Source organism: Salarias fasciatus, chromosome 5 (assembly GCF_902148845.1).
Source record: "Salarias fasciatus chromosome 5, fSalaFa1.1, whole genome shotgun sequence".
In the NCBI taxonomy this organism is placed as follows: domain Eukaryota; kingdom Metazoa; phylum Chordata; class Actinopteri; order Blenniiformes; family Blenniidae; genus Salarias; species Salarias fasciatus.
The window spans coordinates 3,618,058-3,637,847 of NC_043749.1; the positions used below are offsets into that span (position 1 = coordinate 3,618,058).

Here is a 19,790-nt window from a genome sequence, read left to right on the forward strand (position 1 = left end):
GAACCCGCTGTGAGCTTTCAACCTTTGGAAATACTTTGCCTCTTCACAGTTTTCCTGCCGGGGTTTAAGGTCTTCTTTCTATCTTTCTTTTTTTTTGAATAGCTGACCAGTGAGTCAGCAGCAGTCCATCAAACGGCGGGCTGGAAGATATCACAGCCTTTGTTGCCTTTGTTTGCCACACTTGTGTACAAACATGAGGTTGTGCCTTTTCTTACCCTGGGAAAGATAAGGAAGATAGCCAGAGACCAGCGACACATAAAACACCACAACGGCTGAGTTTCTCCACATTCTTCGGCCACGACAACAACACATCTCTAATAATTCATTCAACCCGGGCTCGTCGCCCTGCTCTGATTCACATGGTGGTTTACCAGCAAAGTGTTTCCACACATTTACCTTTTTGTCTGTTCAATGCTGGAATGATTCAAACACTGAATGAAAACTAAATTCGCCGCTGAAGCAGAATATTTTCTGACGTGAAGCTCGCCGATATGAAACTCTCGGTTTTGCTGAAGCTGAAACCGATGCTTATCTCTGGCTGACTAACTGAGTTGTAGAGAAACAGCAAAATTCTCTGTGAAGTCAGAAAACGTTCTCAAGTGAAAGCAAAACTTTTTGTTGCGATTCGCTCGTGAAACTACGGCGTTCACGATAACAGCACTTTCTGAAACTGGCTTCCCGAATGCAGCGTTTTCGAAACGCCCTCGTCTCTGCCCGATCATCAAAACCGCAACATTTCTGCAATGTGACGAAGCAGTCAACAGTTTTTCTAAACTCTTAGATCAACAACAATGCCTAACTCCAGATTGCCGATTCAGCTTGTCCTTCATTTGAATCTAAAAGCGCCTCTTTCTATGAAGTCTGCGCTAAACTGCAGTTTGGATCCCCGTCACAGTGCCTGTGTTAAATAGACCACAAAGATGCAGTTTTATTCATTTATACTCCCCTAAAAAGACTCCGTGGGAAGATCTTTACCCTGCAAACACCAGGGAAGATGCTCGTGTGTGTATGACTGTAGTGAAACACCTTAGTGAACTTTAATAAAGTCCCACAGTCACATGAACTAACTAACCAGTAGAATCTTCCACAGTTTAACTTTATCTGCAAACTATAGTCATTTTTTGTCAGTGTCATCAATGCTTCAGAGGATATCACAAGATAAAGCTTTAAGTGTATTGCTGAGTCCTAAATTGAAATGGAGTATTGTTAAAATGTGAATTTTCTTCATAAGGGCAGGTTGTGTGTAGTTACTTGTAGTTACATGTTAACGTTTTGATAAACAGCAAAGTTGTTAAAGAATATTTTCCAAGCAAAAGTTCTAACAGATATAAATCAACCAATCCTTCATTAAAAAAGTCACAACGTCATAGTTTTCTGCCTGAGAACGTCCATCCAAAACCAGCGTCAGACAGTCCAAACGATCCCTCCCACTGATGTGGCATTAGCAGGTTTTGCTCCTGCTAACAGGCCATTTTCCTCTTCCTCTCTGTGTTTTACATGTTTTCAGTCAGTACTGAGGAATTATTGCGACTCACTGAGCTGCAAGTTCACACTGTTTATTCAAACGGCACGATTGTGCCTGCAGCTCCATTTCCATCTCGTCTTCGGCGGAACAGATTATCCTGAAACTGAAGCAGCCTGGAACACAAGTGACCAGTGGAACGCTGCTGATATCTCCGTGATAGTTTCCCACACTGCGTTGTCAAAGGTCAGTCCTGTCAACACGGGTTGCTCTTGGTCAGCGGTAGGAATGGGAATGTCAGAGTTTACAATAATTATACTTGATGAGAAAAACAGCAACTATGTAAGACTTATTTACTTGGTGTCTCCTTGAAGAGGGACGATAACGATATATTTCTAGATAACTGGTGTAATAGAAGCAAAGTGATTGCAAATTTGATGACAGTCGGACAAAATTCTGCTTTAATCTGCAGATTGTAGCATCAAAAACATTTACCGTATATCTGGCAAATACTCCTTGTTTTTTCTAAACTATAACAAATTCCACATGAATAGATCTATATGTTTCTCTTGGAATAAAGTGCGAAGCAGGAATGTGTCACTCGAGCATGTGCTTGTGTAAAACGGAACTGTGGGCTTCATGTTCAGATGTGTTCTCATGTTGGTAAAAATTAATTTATTGGGTCCAAGGGTGGACAATGTATGTCATTGTTATAGAGAACCATAAAAGCATCTTCAGACCATCTGTTTCACATAGGATTGTTTCTTTCCTCATTTTGGTAAATAATTTACAGACTGATAAGCATCTGCAGAATATGAAATGAGTCACACTCTTGTAGTTCATTTCTCTTTTCCTTCTGTTGTTGTGTTGTTGGCACGGCAGTTAGATTTAAAATCATAGCATATTGTTCTATATGTATGGTTTCATCACAAAACAGCACCTACTAGTGGTCCAGTGTGAAAACGACGTCATTTTTTAAGGTTTAGTTGAAATTTACATTGTTTTTCAAATTCTTCTGCAAAATGCAGAGGATTTTTTTTTTTTTTTTTTTTTTACCTCGTCTATCCCTATTGTTGACTGTTCATATCTGTTACGTTGAATTGTGACTTTCCTGTTTCCTGGTTTCCACTGTGGAAGAATTAACTGATGATTGGATTCATTACTGCCACCTTGTGGACAAAAAAATATTTTGTTTTTTAATTGTACATACTAGTTTCTCTTGTTCTAATATCTTAAACAGGGTAATATAAGGTGTTTAGAGAAAGTGGTGGAGTTTGTTGAACATGATTTTAATAAACATTCTAATACGCTGCTATTGCAGCGTTGCAGTGTGTTTTACTGTAGCTCAGCACTGAAAGACGTGTTGCGCTGCCAGCTCTTGTCACACAGTGTTGGCCGGTTTTTTAACTTGCTGTCACACAAAGATTTTACGAGATGAGATTGGTGCAGAGTTGAAAGAGTGGAGTGGTTGAAATAAGTCCGCAGCAGAGAGAAAAATGTGTTTTCACAGACCGAGCTGCCATAATGTGGACATGGCCTGAAAAACTCAAAGGCTATTTCTGCCCAAATGTGGGTTTATTTATGTAATCAAATGAAAAAGGTGGAGGCATTTTTTTTTTAAAGTCATATTTATTTACAGTTTTTCTCCCCCCGCATTTTTTTCTTCTTCTCCCGCTCTGGTTTTAGCCTTGGCTCCTGCGTTGTTTTCATAAACAAAGTCTCTGTGGCCGAGCAGAAAAAACACACGGCTCTGCTCGGTGCACTGAAAACAGGAATGACAAACACCATTAGCTGAAAAATTTCCATCTCATTGCAACTATGTTATTGTTTACTTTACCATACACGTCCTAATATGGTTACCTCCCTGTCAAAAGCAGGGGCCGGGGCCGAGGCGAGGGGCCTCTGGCGGGGAGGGAGGGGGGTCTGGGGGGGGGGGGGCTTTCAGCTGCCACTTAGACAATAAGAAACAAATGTCACAGCTCGGCAAAACGGGCCGCCTTTCACAGCCGTACAGTACTTGGCCTTCCACGCAGCTTGGCTCAGGCTCCCGTGTGATATTTATCTGTTCCCTTGTGTTGGATGCCCCCTCGACGTGCCCCCCCCCCCCCCCCCCCCCCCCCCCCCCCCCCCGTCCCTTCTCTTCTTGTCTTCCTTCTGTCTTTCTTTATTTGTCCGTATCTCCCCATCGATCTCTGTCCCCGTGCTGGTGTTAGCTATGCGCGGCTTGACTGATGGGCCTCTGTTTGCTGTGTTAAGTTATTTATCAGCGGAGCGGGGGCTGATCTGTTTGGTGTTCCCCCACCCCCCCCCCACCCACCCCCTGCCCGGGGCCGAGGCCAGTTCAGCCGTGGGTCACGCCCCGACCCGAACGCGTCTTCGTCCTGACGGTTCATCCTACGGTCTTAAAGTTTACTGGACTGTCAGTTTTTAGACATTTCCACCAACACTGAGGAACAAAACGCCACCAGAGTCCATAAACTGGGCGTTTCTCCCTCTGCCAGTCATCTGGGGGTATTCTCCACGGACTGTCAGCGTATGTGCTATTAGGTATTAGAGTCAAGCAACCGCAGCACAGGTTAGCCTGGCAGCAGCTGGAAACACAGCTCTTTCAGATGCATGGGCTTCTTTTTTTTTTTTTTTTTTTTTTTTTTTTACCCCCAGTTGGCGGAGGATGATGGCAGCCTCACCTCAATCCTAAAATCCTCACGTTTATGATATTTGCCCAGTATTATCTGTGCCTGTGGATGAATGGGAGGACAGCGCATGAGGAATGTAGAAGGTCAGACGGCGTGATTTACACAGTACAGAGCCATACAATCCTTGGGAAAATACTTGGGCCGGGATCAAACAGACGTCATGTGATATGTTCTTAACACTGACCTTTAAAGTCAGACGTTTTACTGCTCTTCGCTGGCAAATGATGCACTAAATATAAAGCAACCCCTATTTCAGCCTTTTAAAAACACATCAGAGCAACATAAAATGTTCTTTTTTTTTAAAAGGAAAGTTCTTTTTTGTAAAGAATTTCAAAGCAGCGTTGAGCCCAAACCTCATGTGCCGACGATTTTCTCACTGATGGTGTTTTGATTGATTTTTGATTGATTTCTTCCATATGTTGCAGGTCTGGCGAGTTAACTCAAGCCAAGCTGTGCTCCTTAAATCTGACAAGGCCTAAAATGAAGATATACCTTCATACTAAACTAACCCTGCTCTTTAAATACATGGAGAAGTTTTGACAGTTGTGAAAACACTCTGAATCCAACATGAAGTTAAAATCCAGTAGGGCGATACCCGCCCTTGGTGTTTGCTCTGTTTGTTGCCTGGTGATTTTAACCTTGTCAGTGTCAGAGAATGAGAGTGAGAGTCTTAAAAAAAGAAAAAAGGAATGATTTTGTTCTCTGACTGTTTGAAACAGACTGTCTGCAGATGTCGGGCCTCAACACTGAAGAGAAACAGGACGTAAACATTCACCAGCCCCCTTTATTGGGTACACGGAGCAGCAATAATTGTAATTTCACTGTTGGCAGACAATAAAGAGAAAATAATTTCCCAAAGCAATCCTTGTGGTTGGACCACTAAATATGCAGTCAAACACTGGAGAAAAGGGAAAAAAAGGGGAATCGTTATTACAACCTACTGGACCCTTGTTACTAATGTGTTCACAGACATACTGTTATGGAAATATTACTATAATAATCAAGCTGTACTATATTACTGTTGAGCTGTTCATACAAAAATGAAACTACACTGTCAAAAAAAGCAGTCAAGCCATCTGGTTGTAAAGAATTATATTTTTTGATGTGACTTGATGTAGTTTGTGTCATAATTATTGTAAATGGTGAGGAACACCAGCCTCGTATTGGACAGACAAGCCATAGCTGTGCAAAAAAGAACGTCATTCATAGTTCTAGGGCAGAAAGGAAAGAAGTTAATGTAAAGTGCATAGAAAGCAGGGCTACGTTCTATTTGCAATACAAGTCAATACTTTTCTGCTAGTAAACGGTGCTCTTTTTCTGTTTCTTTCTTTTCATACCACGATCTGCACACTTGCCAGTTATTTGCTCAGTTAAACATCTGTCAGTCTAAATTTTCAGAGCATTGAAACACAATTTAACACAGTTCGGTCAGTCCTTTACCGCATCCATATTTTCGGCATTGATATGACAAAAACAGATAAATTTACAACATACAGTGCAGCCCAAATGGAATCATAATTCACTGCAGTTTAGCCAGTTGGTTGTAATGTGTATGTTGTGATATTTACAATATATGTATGTGCCTGTACGGGTATTTAAAAGAGCTGAGTTCTGAGTTCTTTCATGCCTTAGTGAACTAATAATTATACTCTGTACTGTATCTTTTATTTCTGACACTTCTAGTTAGAAATGGCGTTGCATAAAGAAAACCGTAATGCTTTCAGTTTTACTATTGTCCAGTTCACCTCTCTGCACAGCTTCCATCAGTATTAGTTCAGGCCTCCACAATAATTTCCGCTACATTGCAGTTATATTTTGTTGATAAGCTAATGGCACTGACCTTTTGTTTCTCCTTTTCTTTTTTCTTTTTTTCCGTTCTTCCCTCTATGGGAGGTGAAAGAGTGTACCCTCTTTGACGGTAATGAACTTTGTGAGCGGGTTGTTTACCGGCTTCAAGGTCAGTTTCTGAGAAAGGCAGCAGGTTTCCTCTGTAAACATATTTACATCCCAAGATGTGTAAACATTGTAAATGTATACAGGTGCAGCAGGGGCGATACTGGGATATTTTCCTCTCTTTTTTTTCCCCCTCTCTCTTTCTCTCTTTGTGTTTTTTCTTTTTTTTCCTCTGACCTTTCCCTTGTGACACATGCATAAAGGCCGCGTTGTGTGCGTATGTGTTTATTTCTGGGAGCACTTTAAAGCAACATGCACACCAACAAAAAGCAGTAAAAAAAAAAAAAAACCATGCTCTTAGAAAGCGTAATGATGTGCTTATTCACTATATAAAGCTTATAGGGGAGAGCGGGGAGAGCAGATAGCCGGGCAAAACGCAGGACTAGTGGGGGTATTAAATGTGAATTAATGGAATGTTGCTCAGGCACATCTCTGGGTGTAGTGTAGTGTTGAAAAATAAAATTTATGTTGCCAGCTACTGGCCGTGAAGGTGCATTTGGACTTAGTATCCTTTAATTAGAAGTGAGATATTAGCATTTCATAGGGCTTTATGCCGGGCGAGGGGATCGGGCGGCCACCGCGCCTTCATTAGCCAGCTTCTCTCTGTGTAATGAGTGCCGTCATTAGCTGATGGAGTGGATTTGCCCCAGCTCTACCTTGAAAGGCACATCTTTTACATACTTGCAAGGAATAAGGCCTTTTAATGGATTTCTTAATGAATAAAATAAGATGCCACTTCTTTAAAATTTGACGAGTGCATCTCTGATAATGTACACCGCTGCCTGCTGAGCCCCCCCCCATCTTTTTTTCTCGATGCATTATGGGAAAAACAGGCGATGAAGGGGTGAGGAAAACCAAACATCGAGCACTAAAAATTTCTTCTCAAGAGCAACTTTTCTGAGAAAAAAACAAAACAAATATTTTAAAGAACTATTCAACTCTGCTTTTAGCGTTCAGTCCAGTTTACCCTTGCTGAACACTAATCACCCAGTATGTCCTCAGACGTGTTTTCAGTATGTTTCTCCTCAAACCGTCGACTAATTCTTGGTTCATTGTCAAACTACTGACTGTTTCATTTATTTATATGACGTTATTGTTCACAGCTGTTCCAAGAGCATCAACTCCCTCATGCTGTTCGGGCCCCCGTTTACACCACATATGGCAGTTTTTCAATTTTGGAATAACATTTCACAAGTGCAAATAACAATAATCGATTGCTATTAATTAAAAAGACAAGGATTTGTGTCTTGTTTGATGCTTTTTGATGTATTTTAGGCACAGTTTACATAACATTTCATATGAAAACGCATCATTGTACATTTTAATTTTATGAGAGTTTTTTCATTTACGTGTCAATGTTTTGAAAGTTATGACGCAAAATCAGCCCAAAACGATTTAGTTGCTAGGCTATGAATTGGCGCCGTCATTGTTTTGGTCGTGAAACCAAATAAACGCGCACAGAGAACAATACACTAACCACTGACATTCGTATGGACAGCCGAGGAAGCTGGATCGCTGTTTCAAAAGACTCTCAACTAAAAAACTGTCAAGTCCAGGATAATATGGAGTCATGAGGCTCTGGAAGAAAACAGACTCAAACATGTGTAGAAGAACTATTTACTATGAAAAAATGAGTTTTTCATTGGAAAACTTTGCCGCGTAAACAAGGCCTGAGAAGTTTTCAGCTTCTTGTACGTGTTTGCCAGCTGCTATTCTGGTTTTGCATTAAAACTTCACTACTATTTCCAGTATTTATAAAACACTAGCTAAAAAATGTGTGTTTAGAAAACATGATTGATAGTTTTACTCATTTCTTTTTAATAAGATTCCTTCTTAAAATGAAAATCCATCCCCCTGACCCTCAGGTTTTTACTGCACATTGAGATCTATTTTTAAAAGTAGTAAATTAATGGTCATAATTATTGTTAAAAAATGTCTGAAAATGCATACGTGAGTAGAAACCCTGTGAAGTTCACAGCCGCGGTGTGTGTTCACGGTGGAAGGCAGTTATTTCCCTCTCATCTCCGTACACAGCTGTGTTTTCATGAATATGCACGTGGATGGAGGTGCGTGTGATTCCTGTCAGAGGTCTGAGGAGGTGCTCTGCGTCTGAGCCGCGGTGCGAGATGTTAAGACTCACCTTGTTTATCAGCGGGGGGGAAATGGCAGGACGGCGATTGGATAAAAAAAAAAAAACGCCTGCAAATTTATACTCGGCGGCCCGTGCACGGGCGTGCGCGCTCAATCCAGGCAGAGGTGTTTTTTTGTGATACGGACGTCTCCCTAAGCCGTGGGCTGCGGCTCCCGTTCTCCGAATCAGCCGTGAAGTGATTAGTATTTTATTGATGAGCTCCTGGAAGTGGCAAGTGTGGGAAATTGGATCTTTGATCTCCTGGAGTTTGGGAAATATATCCTGAGTGTGTGGAGCTCTTCAGGTAAAACACCCCCTGTCTTACCAACAACACACACACACGCACGCACACACTCAGAGAGACAGACGTGTCGTTTTGGAGGGATATTCCTCCCCTTCTCCAAAACACATATTTGTTTTGGATGTTTTCACTGAGAGTCGACACGGTGATTACAGATGTTCATTAACAAAATTGGGTATTTGTTTAAAACTTTAACCAATCACTTTGATATGCTAATTACAGTGTAATTTAATTTGAGCCCTGTAATGATGATGCTGTTATTATGGACATAAATGATGCAGTTAAGCTGAGAGTAATCTCATTTGCATACTGTACATGCCAGTAAATTAAGCCCTTTCCTGCGTTGCTTCAGCTTTAATTTTCCAGTCCTTTTCACACAGCATCCCTCAGCCCCGGTGCCTAATAGCAAGCCAGCTTGTTTGATGTGGAGAACCGCTTCCTCACACTAAATCTAGTCACAATATGTAATGCATAAAGGCTCTCATTATAACTCTAAGTGCCCTTTTAAGAAGTTGGTATTAATAAGCAGGCCTGGCTTTCTGCAATGCTTTGTAGTGATACACAAACAGGGTTTTTGTCCCTCGCCGTAATCATCCTCGGCATTTCCTAATCTGCTCTGGAGAAATAAAAACTATCACGGCCGTAATAATGATGTACCCGGGACGACTTAAAGAGCCCCTAATCAGATTGTGTACGTCTTCCTCTGCATGTTGATCACACATGTCTTCAAAGAGCTGATTGAGTTTTGATTTTCCTACTTTGAAATCAAGATGAAGGGCATTCGGATCAGCTTTTTTTTTTTTTTTTTTTTTTTTTTTTTTTTTCCCATGTATAAAAAAAACTAATTGAAAAATATCACCTTATTGTATGTTTAGCACAAATAATTTGGCCTCTTTTTTTGATGTGAGGCTCAAAGAAGCATTTTTTTTTTTTTTTTTTCCTTTCCTTTCCCCCGGCTTAGGGACACGGACCGCCTTGATAAAAGCTCCTGTGTCTTCATTAGAGAAGCAGCACCTCGTGGTGTCCGATTGTCTGATGTTTGCCGTGAGAAGGTAAACATGTTTGTCATACAGCGGCGTATTTATGCTGATCAAACACGCCAGACTGGCCACGGTGAATGTTAAGGACTCTGGCTGGCCGGCCCCCTCGCGGCCCCCGTCCCCGCCGGCTCCTGTCTGTGTTCTGAAGGTGGGTCAGGTGTTGGCTGCTTTATGGACTTTAGCGCCGACAATACAATCGCCCTTCACTGAGTATGCTCCTCCATTTTGCACCATAAAGAATATTATTTTTCTGCCAGCCAATTTTCTCTGTTAGTCTCTAATTGGCTACATAAATCTCGGCCGCTGAGGGTGAGAAATGTTGCGGTGTCACACAGTGTAATCTTCACCCTTATTTACCAATTCATTAAGATTCATTGATGCAGGATCGGTGAGAGGAAATGACAACATAAATCAGACCTCCAACATAATGACCCTAATCAGTTGGGAATTGCAGAAAATGTCATGATGAACTATGTCCTTGTATTAGTGCCACTGTACATTGTCATTGTGCTGCTTTACGAGAGGGACGCGTCGTCCTGACACGGGCTGTATTTAACCAAAAAGACTTGTTAAAACCTGATTCCATTAAAAGGCGCACGTTCACCGGAGGTCTTTTGGTATTTAGCCCTTCGCCCTTTGTCTTCGGTTTAACTGCTTAATGGAACAAACCGCTCCTTTCTTCCCTTAACCCCCTCTGTCCTCTGTGGAGGATGCTTTCAGAATAACCTGCTGCTTTGGGCTCGAGTGACCCTCGGCACGGCGAGTGGGCGGGGTCAGCAGGAAGGACCACTCCCATGTGACATAACATCAAACCTTTCAAAGCAAATCACTCCTGTTTTATAGATACCCTGATCGAGCGAGTTCAAAATGGAAATGCTGTTTGCGTCACATATTCAGTACGATGTTAACAGCTGCTTATACACCATTGTTTATGTGATCGTCTTTCACCAGGGATACGTTTTCTGAATCCGTCACACTTTCAGGCCAATATCAGCCAAAACAAACAAAACATCTGCTCAATGCATTCATATCAATAACTGGCAAGGCAGTGAGGCTGGTGTTAAATTACAAGCAACTTGGAGGAAATTTTAAATGTGACAAAGTTAAAAAAAAAAAAACTGTTGTGAAAGCTCAAAGTTCACAAACATCTCAAAAAGCCCATTTTTAGTCCTTGGCTTTTAACCCTGCTCCAGTTTTTATTGGTTTTCTTGTTGTCTTTTTTACAGTGTTTATTGAAGTTTATCTCGCGCTTTATGTTTTTATGTCTGTTTATGTGCAGCACTTTGGCTCAGCTGTAGTTGTTTTTTTAAAGTGCTTGAGTTGAGTGGAGTTGAAATCTGTTTATTTCTCCTTGGGAGTCAAGTCGGGGCAGGAGATGCTCCGAAGAGTTTTAAGTCTCAGTGCGACGACTCGGCTGACTTATCACTCAGGCCTCTGTTCGGCTTTCAACAATGGAGCATCTGAACCACCGAATACTGAGAGAAGCCTGCTCTTTAACTGTTGCGTCAGAAACTAAGTTTAAAAAAATTGTTAAAATTTATCTGTACCGTCTGGCGATCCAAAGAAGTGAGTGCATGGCCCCCTGCTGAAGGCCAATAGTGGACAAAGCAAAAACTAATCCTGCATTGTTCATTGAAATCAGGGGTGTCCAACTCATTTCAGTTCAGGAGCCACATACAGCCCGGTTTCGTTGTGAGTGGACCAGACTGGCAAAGTAGTGCAACCTTGAAGTTTAAACTGAGTTTTTCTCTGTTGTGACAGAGGATACAGAAAGCCAAACAATCACTACAGACAACTCTAAGCCAGCTGTAATGAAACCTTCTGGAATAAAATACTGTGAAATGTCCCTCCAAAAAATAATTAAAAAAGGAAAAAAATAACATGCATATCTGTTGCATTTTGGGTATTTTTACAATCTTACCCTGACAACATGACTCTGAAAAAAATTGTTAGAAATTGCTTTATGGCACGGAAGCTCAGATTGGAGGCAATTTTGGTCTGCAGACCATATGTTTGACACCTGTGATTGGACACATTATTTTGCTGCATATATTATTAATGCATAAATGTCATTGTCTGTGTTATTGTATGTAATGTCTACATCTGGGTTTAGTTCTAGTGATGTGATTAGCGCTCTGTCTGTGTGGAGTTTTCATGTTCTTCCTTCATTCATGCTGGATTCCTCCATATTCCAAATTCATGCTTTTGAAGTGGTGTAATGGGGGCCGTTGAATGGAAGATCTGAAGTCATGGAAATGCAATGATCTTGAGAAAAATACTTGAGCTCACTGCAGACTGATCAAACTGCAACTTCACTTCATGGTGATGATCCAGATGTCAAAATACAGCCAAATGGCGCAGCGTGACAGGCCGAAAGAGCCTTCCTGGGGCTGCATGAAGGGCCAGTATAGAATGAAGCTGGAGTTTTGTGAAATGAAAGTCTATAAAAGCGACTGTCTGGGTGATAGCGGGTCCTCTTTAAGAAGCCGCGGAGTGTCGAAATAGAATTGTCACGGCGTAAGAACGCCGTCATTTGTGTGTCAAGGTTAATGATTGTGTCTGAAAATTCAATAGCTTAACTTGGCCGCTTTGTTAGTAACTCCATTCAAAGGAAGTGAAGACACGCGCTGGATGTGTGGAAAGGGTTAAACAGCGACCGAACCTGACGGTGCCCCCTGGTTATCATTCATGGCACTCAGAGAGGAAACATAATAAATGAATCTACCACATTGACGACTCGGTCCACAGGAATTAGTGGCTCGCTCTGTGTTTGGAGATGTGGTTTACCGCAGGTCTGTGTTGATGATTTAACAGATCTGCAAAGATTTTTACCCCCCTTCCCCCCAAAAATAACCCATTAGGCTACATGTTGTCAGCTCACAAAGGAGGCGTGCACTCCGCTGAATTGACATCCCGCCCCCGAAAGGCACCGATTCTAATAATATTGTCCTCTTCTTTGCGCAGGCACATAATATTAATTAGACAAGTTCGTTAAGGCTAACCTCGGTTTTCCCAGGAAGATGCGTCTGACACATTTCCTCCCCTCGCAAGTTCGCTGGGGAGCAAGCCTTACGTGGATTGCGGTAAAAAATGATTAAAAATATATGACACACTTTAAGTAATGTTAAAACAATAAGTGCTTTTGCGGCTCCCACAGGATGCAGACGGATTGGAGTTGTGTTTTTCTTTGGGTCCGCGTTGTTTGACAGGTCTAATTGGTAAGACGAGCTGGAGGGGAAAGCAACGCTTTGCCTTGCTTTTCTCCCGTGCATCCAGCCTTTGGTCAGGGAACAAGAAGAAGAAAAAGAAGGAAAAAAAGAAAAGAGTAGAGAAAGCGAGAGGGGGCCCCTCGTCTCCTGGTGTCTGTCCTCTCGCTGCAGTGTTAATGGGCATGAGCCACATGTGAGCGAGATTATCAAAGTCAAATGAAGGAGAATCGCTGTGAGAATGTGTGGCGAACCACTCCTAAAAGAGGCTCCACATCCCAGAATTACTATTCCATTCATGCACAACCAGATTTAAACTCATTAGACTCCTCTATTTACTTAGTCTCCATCGGGCCCTGCTTGTACTAAAAATACCGTGGCCTGCCTTACTTTGGCACATTCCGTCATTGTCTGTGCGCAGCAGGCCGCGACTCCGAGGTGTTTCTCGCACGGCGCCATGCAAAGGAGACAAACCGCTTTGTGTATTTTCTGAAATTATGGATCTACTCAGATTCACCACTGGAGTCTGCCTTCCACCAACCTTCTCAGTGTTAATTTATCCGAGCTGCTGGCGTGGTAATACATTGAGAGTCACATGAATCATCATTGTCGCCGCCGCTCACATGTTAAGCCCCTCTCCTCTGCTCCCGATGCAGTAATGGGTTCGGATCTGGATTTCATGCTTGAGATTCCCATTGCCGTCATCCCGACGTGTTATAAATATGTGTTTTGCTCATATTTTATGCCTTTCTTGTCATAAGAAGGCGGGCGGTAACAGATTTAGGGAATTCTATCAGAGAAGGAACACAATGGATTGTGGAGTCGGGAGCAGCAGATGGCAGCTTGTTGTGTTCATGAAAAATCGGTGGTGAAGGTGTCGCTCAGCCCGGAAATCCCCACAATACGCACTCCGCCTTGTCTTTTTCTAATCACTTATTTTCGCACAATTATATTTGTGATCTGACTGACAGAGTAGCTCATAATCTTCCTATCAAAGCTACAAATAAGTCAAGTAATCTGATCCGGACGCTGTGATTTCTGACAGGTAAGGTCCTTTTCCTGGTCAGGTTCTCGTCTGTTGATTTTCTCTCTCCCGCTCCGTACCCTGATGTTGTGAATGCCAGCTCCCGGAGCCCTCCAACACCCTTTGTTATTTCCACCAACCCAGTTACTGAATAATTGAGAGAGGTAAATGTTTAACATGTTTTTACAAGTTCCTCGCTGTGCTGTTTGTTGGCGCCTCCTGGAAGGAAAGAGCTCTCCGCTGCTCGGCCCCCGACAGGTGATGCTTTTCACCAGGAGACCGCCGAACAGCACCAGCGTGGACGTCTTGGGTCTCTTCCATCTCCCTGTCTCTGTCTCTTCCCCCGGCAGCTGCAACACGCCAGCTTTATTGCGCCGTCAAATGTCTGAAGAATGGCTTTTTTTTTGGTTTTGTTTATCTTGATTTTTGCCCGGCTGTTTATTCTACTCCAGGCTGCATTTGCATCGACCTTGGTTCTCTCAAGCTTCACCCTCCTCCTCCTCCTCGTCTTCCGTCTTGCCCCTCCTCTCAGGACTTGTTTACACTCGGCCTGCCCCGAGTGTCACCTAGGAAATGGGCTGATCATTCCACCTGGTTAATATTAAATGGCTCCTGCAAGGAGACGTGTTTGTCCATAAACACAAACCCCTGCTCCCCCTGTTTACTGTAGTCATGGCAGCAATCACTTCTTGAACAAACAGCCTGCTTTGTTTGCCGTGTTAGCAGGTTCGCTCTTAACCCGCACAAGGTCTGAGACGAACTGGGAAAACACTCCGGATCAGTGTTTCCGGATCGGGGGGTACTGCTTGCAAAGGGCGGTCGGGGCGTGCGTCGCTCCGGTATCGTCACAGTCGTCTGGAGATACCGCCCGGCTTATCTGCGACTCGGTTGGAGTGGCTGACGAGATTACGCGCTTGTTTGGTCTGACCGCCGAGCCTCCTCCGGCGGAGTGTCGCGTCCGGGTTTTTAGCTCCTCTCGGCTCCAGGATCGGTCTGGTGAGGCCGAGGCGGTTCTGGTTGGGAGGCAACGCGTTGCCGGGGATCGCAGTTGGCGAAGCTCGCAGGAGCTTCGCCCGATGGAGCTTCTCCAAAGAGAGACAAATAGTTTGTTGTCAGCGATGAGGGCTGCGATAATGGATTATTTAGCATGTGGATTGTGTTTGTCTTTCGACTCTTCCCTGGCATCAGAAGCCAAAACACTTGGAAAATCCTTGACAAGTGTTGTTTGCCGCACCTCTGCTACACCGCGATGTGTTGTCTAGTCGAGCAACCAAGCCGAACCTAAACAGGCCCTAAAGTGCAACCTCTCCCTATTGTCTCCCTCCTCCCCCCCACTTTTATGCGTCTTTATCTCTCCCGCCCTAGAAATGTTGTGCTTTTGTTGTGCGCTTGTGTAAACAAGGGGGGGGACGGGGCGTGTGAGAACTCCGGCGGATCCAAGCAGGTGGCCGGCCGAGGCTTTTTACCGTCGCGAGCATTCAAAGAAAAACAGAGCGCGGAGAAGGGGGTCGGAGCACAGCTGCGCGGGGCCCGACCCTACCTTGAATCCACTGCTGACTTGTTTGAGCTGTTGAATTCCAGGCAAGCATGACAGGGGGACAGGCGTTAGATTTCCTGAGAGGGAGGAGGAAGAGGAGGAGGAGGAGGAGGAGGAGGAGGAGAGGCAGGGCTGATGAGCTCTGGCCGCCGGCTGTTCTTAACCTTCAACCTGGCCGGTCAGGTGGGAGACACATGTGACTCTCGTTTGTACTGTACTGCCCATATTTGATGCAGGGAAAAACAAAACAAAGAGTAAACAAACAGAAACTCTGACCTTTTTTTTCTCTCTCTCTTCTCATCCAGTGTTTGTGCCAAACACTTGTTTTGTTTTGCAAGCACGCCCCCTCCCCGCCGCCCTCCTCCCCCCTCCCTCCTCAGAGCAGACAGACATCTAATAATCAACAGCACAGCCAGTTCTTTTTTGGACAAACTGCTGTTGTTGCCTTGTTTTGATCTCCTGGAATTTCCATTATTTTTTACTCCTTTTTTCAGTTAAAAAAAAAAAAGAACCCAGACATGCTCCATTAATAATAACAAGGTTTTTTTCTTTCTTTCTTTCTTTCTTTCCTTCGTTCCTTGTGTCTCCTTTGGTGTGTTGTTTCATGTTGAAATGTTTGTATTCAGAGCACGAACACTAATGTTCTTAACCCCTCTAACTACACCTCCTCCCTGTTTTTTTTTTTTTTTTTAGCGGGACACTTGACTCGTGATCGCTGCTGAAATCGCAGCATACGTGGGAAAAACCGGGAGTTTTCTGAGGCCAAGTGAAAATGTGTCCATAGATAAAGGAGCGGACGGGGGGAAGTCACGTGGCCGGAGCTGGCCAGGCCTCCCAGCTGACGGCGGCGTCCCCTCAGCGCTCGCCTCAGCGACTCCCCAGATTAACACTGTTATCAGCACAACTCTCTAATAAGGCTCTTTCCTATCTGCTTGATATTTATGATGGATAATGCCCATTTTCCATTTTCTTTTCTTCTTTTTTCCCCCCCTCTTCCAATTTTTTTTTTCTTCCCCACTCATGATATTGCAGCTTTGAATTATTCTGTGGTGAAATTAATGAGAAAGTAGATTTATGGGTTTCATTTGTTTGTCAATTCGAAAATTAATTGGGTGTTAATTTTAGCCATCCCCTCATCAGTGCCGGTTCCAAGCGCGCGAGCATTACTTTGCATTCATTGTGGCCTCTCTCTCCCTCCTTTATTGTGGGTCACTAGTTTTGCATACATTAAAATAACCCCGCGGCTCATTCTCCTGATTACTTTTGGAGACGCCATGCGTTTGGAAATTTACGCCTTTCCGTTACAATTATGAAAATTTTTGCATGAAATGACAGTGCATGTATAATAGCCACTACTTCTTTTGGAGCTCCAGAAGAAGAAGAAGAAAAAAAAAATAGTAAGGAGGAGTTAATTTTTTTCCTGCATGTGGAAAAAAAAAAAGTCTTTTATGTGAAAAATAAGTGGGGGCGAATAACGTCAGCACATGGTTTATTTCAAATGGCATTTAATTCCGCCTGAAAATGTGTGTTTCTAATTGGTGTGTTGGAGGGAGGCGGGGGAGCCGGGGCGAGCCGGGGCCGCGTCCCGTCCCACACTGCTCCTCTTGCTCACTCCTTGTTTAGAAAATCCCATTATGGAGGGGAGGGCCGTGCCAGACTGGAGGGGTGAGCCGGGTCAACATCTGTCTGGAGGGAGAGAGGGACAGGGAGGGGAGGAGGGGGGGGGGGGGCGGCTGGAGCCTCGGTCCAGAGGACGGGGGCCTGCCGGCCCGGCCCGGGCTGCTCAGACAGGCCCCTGAGTGCGGGGGCGTCGTGACACACAGCTGAACCGGCACAGGCCGCAGTGTCAGATGACTCACTCCGTTCTGCTTTGTTGGGAGCAGGGCTTCTTCAGCAGAGGAGACGTAAACTCTCCGTCTCGTTCTTGTTCCGGGGCCTGTTTTAGCTCCTCCGACTGCTACCGAACATTCAGAGCCCGAAAAACAGCGCCGCCGCTTATAGCGCTGTTTATTATTTTACCAATACTCCCATGTCTAGATTATTATCTCACCTTATGCTCTGTAAATATTCTTGTGTGACAAGTTGTCAACCTCAATTTCCTATCTGTCAGCGTGAGTGTGTGTCCCCACGGTGTCTGCGTCGTGTTTAGATCGGATCTCCAGAGACGCCGCCGCCCCGCCTGTGTACCTGAGCGCGCGTAAACTCCCCATTCCCTCTTACGGCGCCCTTCAACGCGACACCATAAATCTGCATTTAGTTCCCATTTCCCACATTCTTTCATGATGAGGCACAGCGTTTTAAAGGCATTTATTCTGCTTCATATAAATAATTAATCAGCCAAGTTAATTCGCTTCTGCCCGACTTGGTCAGCTTCATTAACTGCCCCCCCGGTATCGGCGAGGCCGGGCGCGTTGATGCCGGCGAGGCCTGTGACCGCCGCACAATAGCTGTAAATCACTGGGCTGATTTGAGTACAGGCGCAGATATGCGCCAGTGTCACTGGCACTTATCCCCAGGGAGGCGGGGGGTGGGGGGGGGACGGCATGCCTGTCTGGCTTTTGTGTATCCAAAAACAGAACAGAGGACGTAACGTGTTAGCAAATAGCTGTGTATTCACACTGATTATTACTGTTGTGTTTGTACACAGAGCAAGCTCCAGCTAGCATGTTCGCCCCTTTCTTCCCAACTGAGATAAAGTCATGAAAAACATTCTTTTCCCCAACTGTGAAAGGGTTTATTTAAATTCAGGTCTTTATTTTGGTGTTAATTGAGCACCCCTCAAGGATTTGACTGTTTGTGCGCGGCCTCAGATTGGATGTTTCTCATGGAGATCCTTTGGCAGGCCTCACGCAGTCGCCCTGTTTCCCATTAAAAAGCCATTCTGCCGCGGTTCTTCTGGGAGCCATGCAAGTAAATATATCCATTTCCATAGAAAGTGTTTTGTTTTGGAGGTCCAGTGTTTTCTTGGGCTCCTCTGCTCTTGCTCGACTCAGGTTGGGTTCCTCTCAGATGGACGCAGGACCCCCCCCCCCCCCTTCCCGAAACTCTCCACCGCACCTCACGCTGGAGAACACAAACAAAACTTGAGTCCTGCTCAACTTTTCTACTGACTTGTCATCTGCAGAGGATCCGCAGAGGAAAAGGGCAAAACAAAGGAGCAGTTCATTACTGTTTAGAAGCAGGCTGCGAGCGCGTGCACGTGAGTGTGTATGTGTGTGCACGTGTGTGTGTTTGCCTCATTGCATATGCTACAAGCAAACAAACAAGACCCAGGGAAGCACAAACCGACAGGGAAACCTGCAATAAAAGTGAAATTGTGTGGGAAGGACATGACAGATGTTTATAGTTTGGCCCACAGTTGAAACGCGACCTCATTGCTGTGTGTGTTTTAACAGCTGCTTCTCTCCGTCTCTGTCCCCGTTTCCCTCCTCGCTCAGGTTTTTAAGTCATGATGCAAGAATCTGGGACGGAGGCGACGAGCAATGGACCAGCCAATCAGCCAAACGGGGGAGCCGCCGCCGAGGGCGCGCCCGGCCGCGAGGGACGGCCCAAGAGTGCCACGCCGTCGCTGGAGGTGACCGCAGCGGACCTCCTGCATCTCCAGCAGCACCAGGTAGGACCCCCCCCCCCCCCCCCCCCCCCCCCCCCCCCCGCCCCTCCACCCCCTACCACCCAACACCTGTCTTAACGTTATTTAGCCATGTCATCAGCAGGCCCAGCCCGCCTCTTAGAGTGCCACTTAATATTTAATTTCTCCTCAAAGTACATCCAGTACATAAACACATTATTATTATTATTTATGTATATTGAGGCCCTTTTTGAATATTTAAAGACGCAGAAGTGCTCTCTCCGTGCGCTTGTGTTTGATTGCCAACGTGTTTATCGTAGCATCTGCATTTCGGTGAAATATTCATCGCGATGTTCGGACATATTTGAAGTGTGTAGGTGCCGCGGGATTCTGTAGACAGTTAAGAAACGACGGCGTCCAATCCGGTGACGGTGCCCCCCCCCCACCCCCACCCCTCCACCCCCTGCCGGCTCGCTGTAAACACACCTCGCGCTAATGCCACGCTCCGCCCGCGAGAGCCAATGAGGAGCGGAGACCGCGCGGCGGCGAAGCCGAAAACATTTTCACCGTCCCAGACTTGAGGCAAACAGACAAGCTCTTTCTGTCGGTGTCAGCGTTATGTGTGGCACACGACAGCGCGTTTAAGGAAACAACATTGAAAAGATCAGTGTGTCTTCTGCTATCTGGCTCCATCCGACAGCGGCGGCCGGGGTTGTTGTCAGGAGCTGTTTGGTGATGATGCACAGGCCCTGTTGCCGTTGTCTGTTGTCACAGCACATCCATCAGCATTTTTTACGGGGAGGAAAACAGTGCTACAGCGGGGAAGGGGGGGTGCATATGGGGCTGAGACACCGCTCGGTGTTATCAGTCAC

At 44.8% G+C, this 19,790-nt stretch overlaps 1 protein-coding gene across 6 annotated transcripts in view; it reads left to right on the forward strand.

Moving 5' to 3' along the window:
• The window catches only part of foxp1b (forkhead box P1b), a 187,518-nt gene that overhangs the window by 76,856 nt on the left and 90,872 nt on the right, over positions 1-19,790 (forward strand). For all 6 annotated transcript variants that reach the window (XM_030092283.1, XM_030092278.1, XM_030092279.1 and 3 more), the window contains one exon: positions 18,788-18,963. In XM_030092283.1, the coding sequence (XP_029948143.1) occupies positions 18,799-18,963 (165 nt within the window). In that variant the 5' untranslated portion in view covers positions 18,788-18,798. The remainder of the gene's footprint in view (positions 1-18,787; positions 18,964-19,790) is intronic.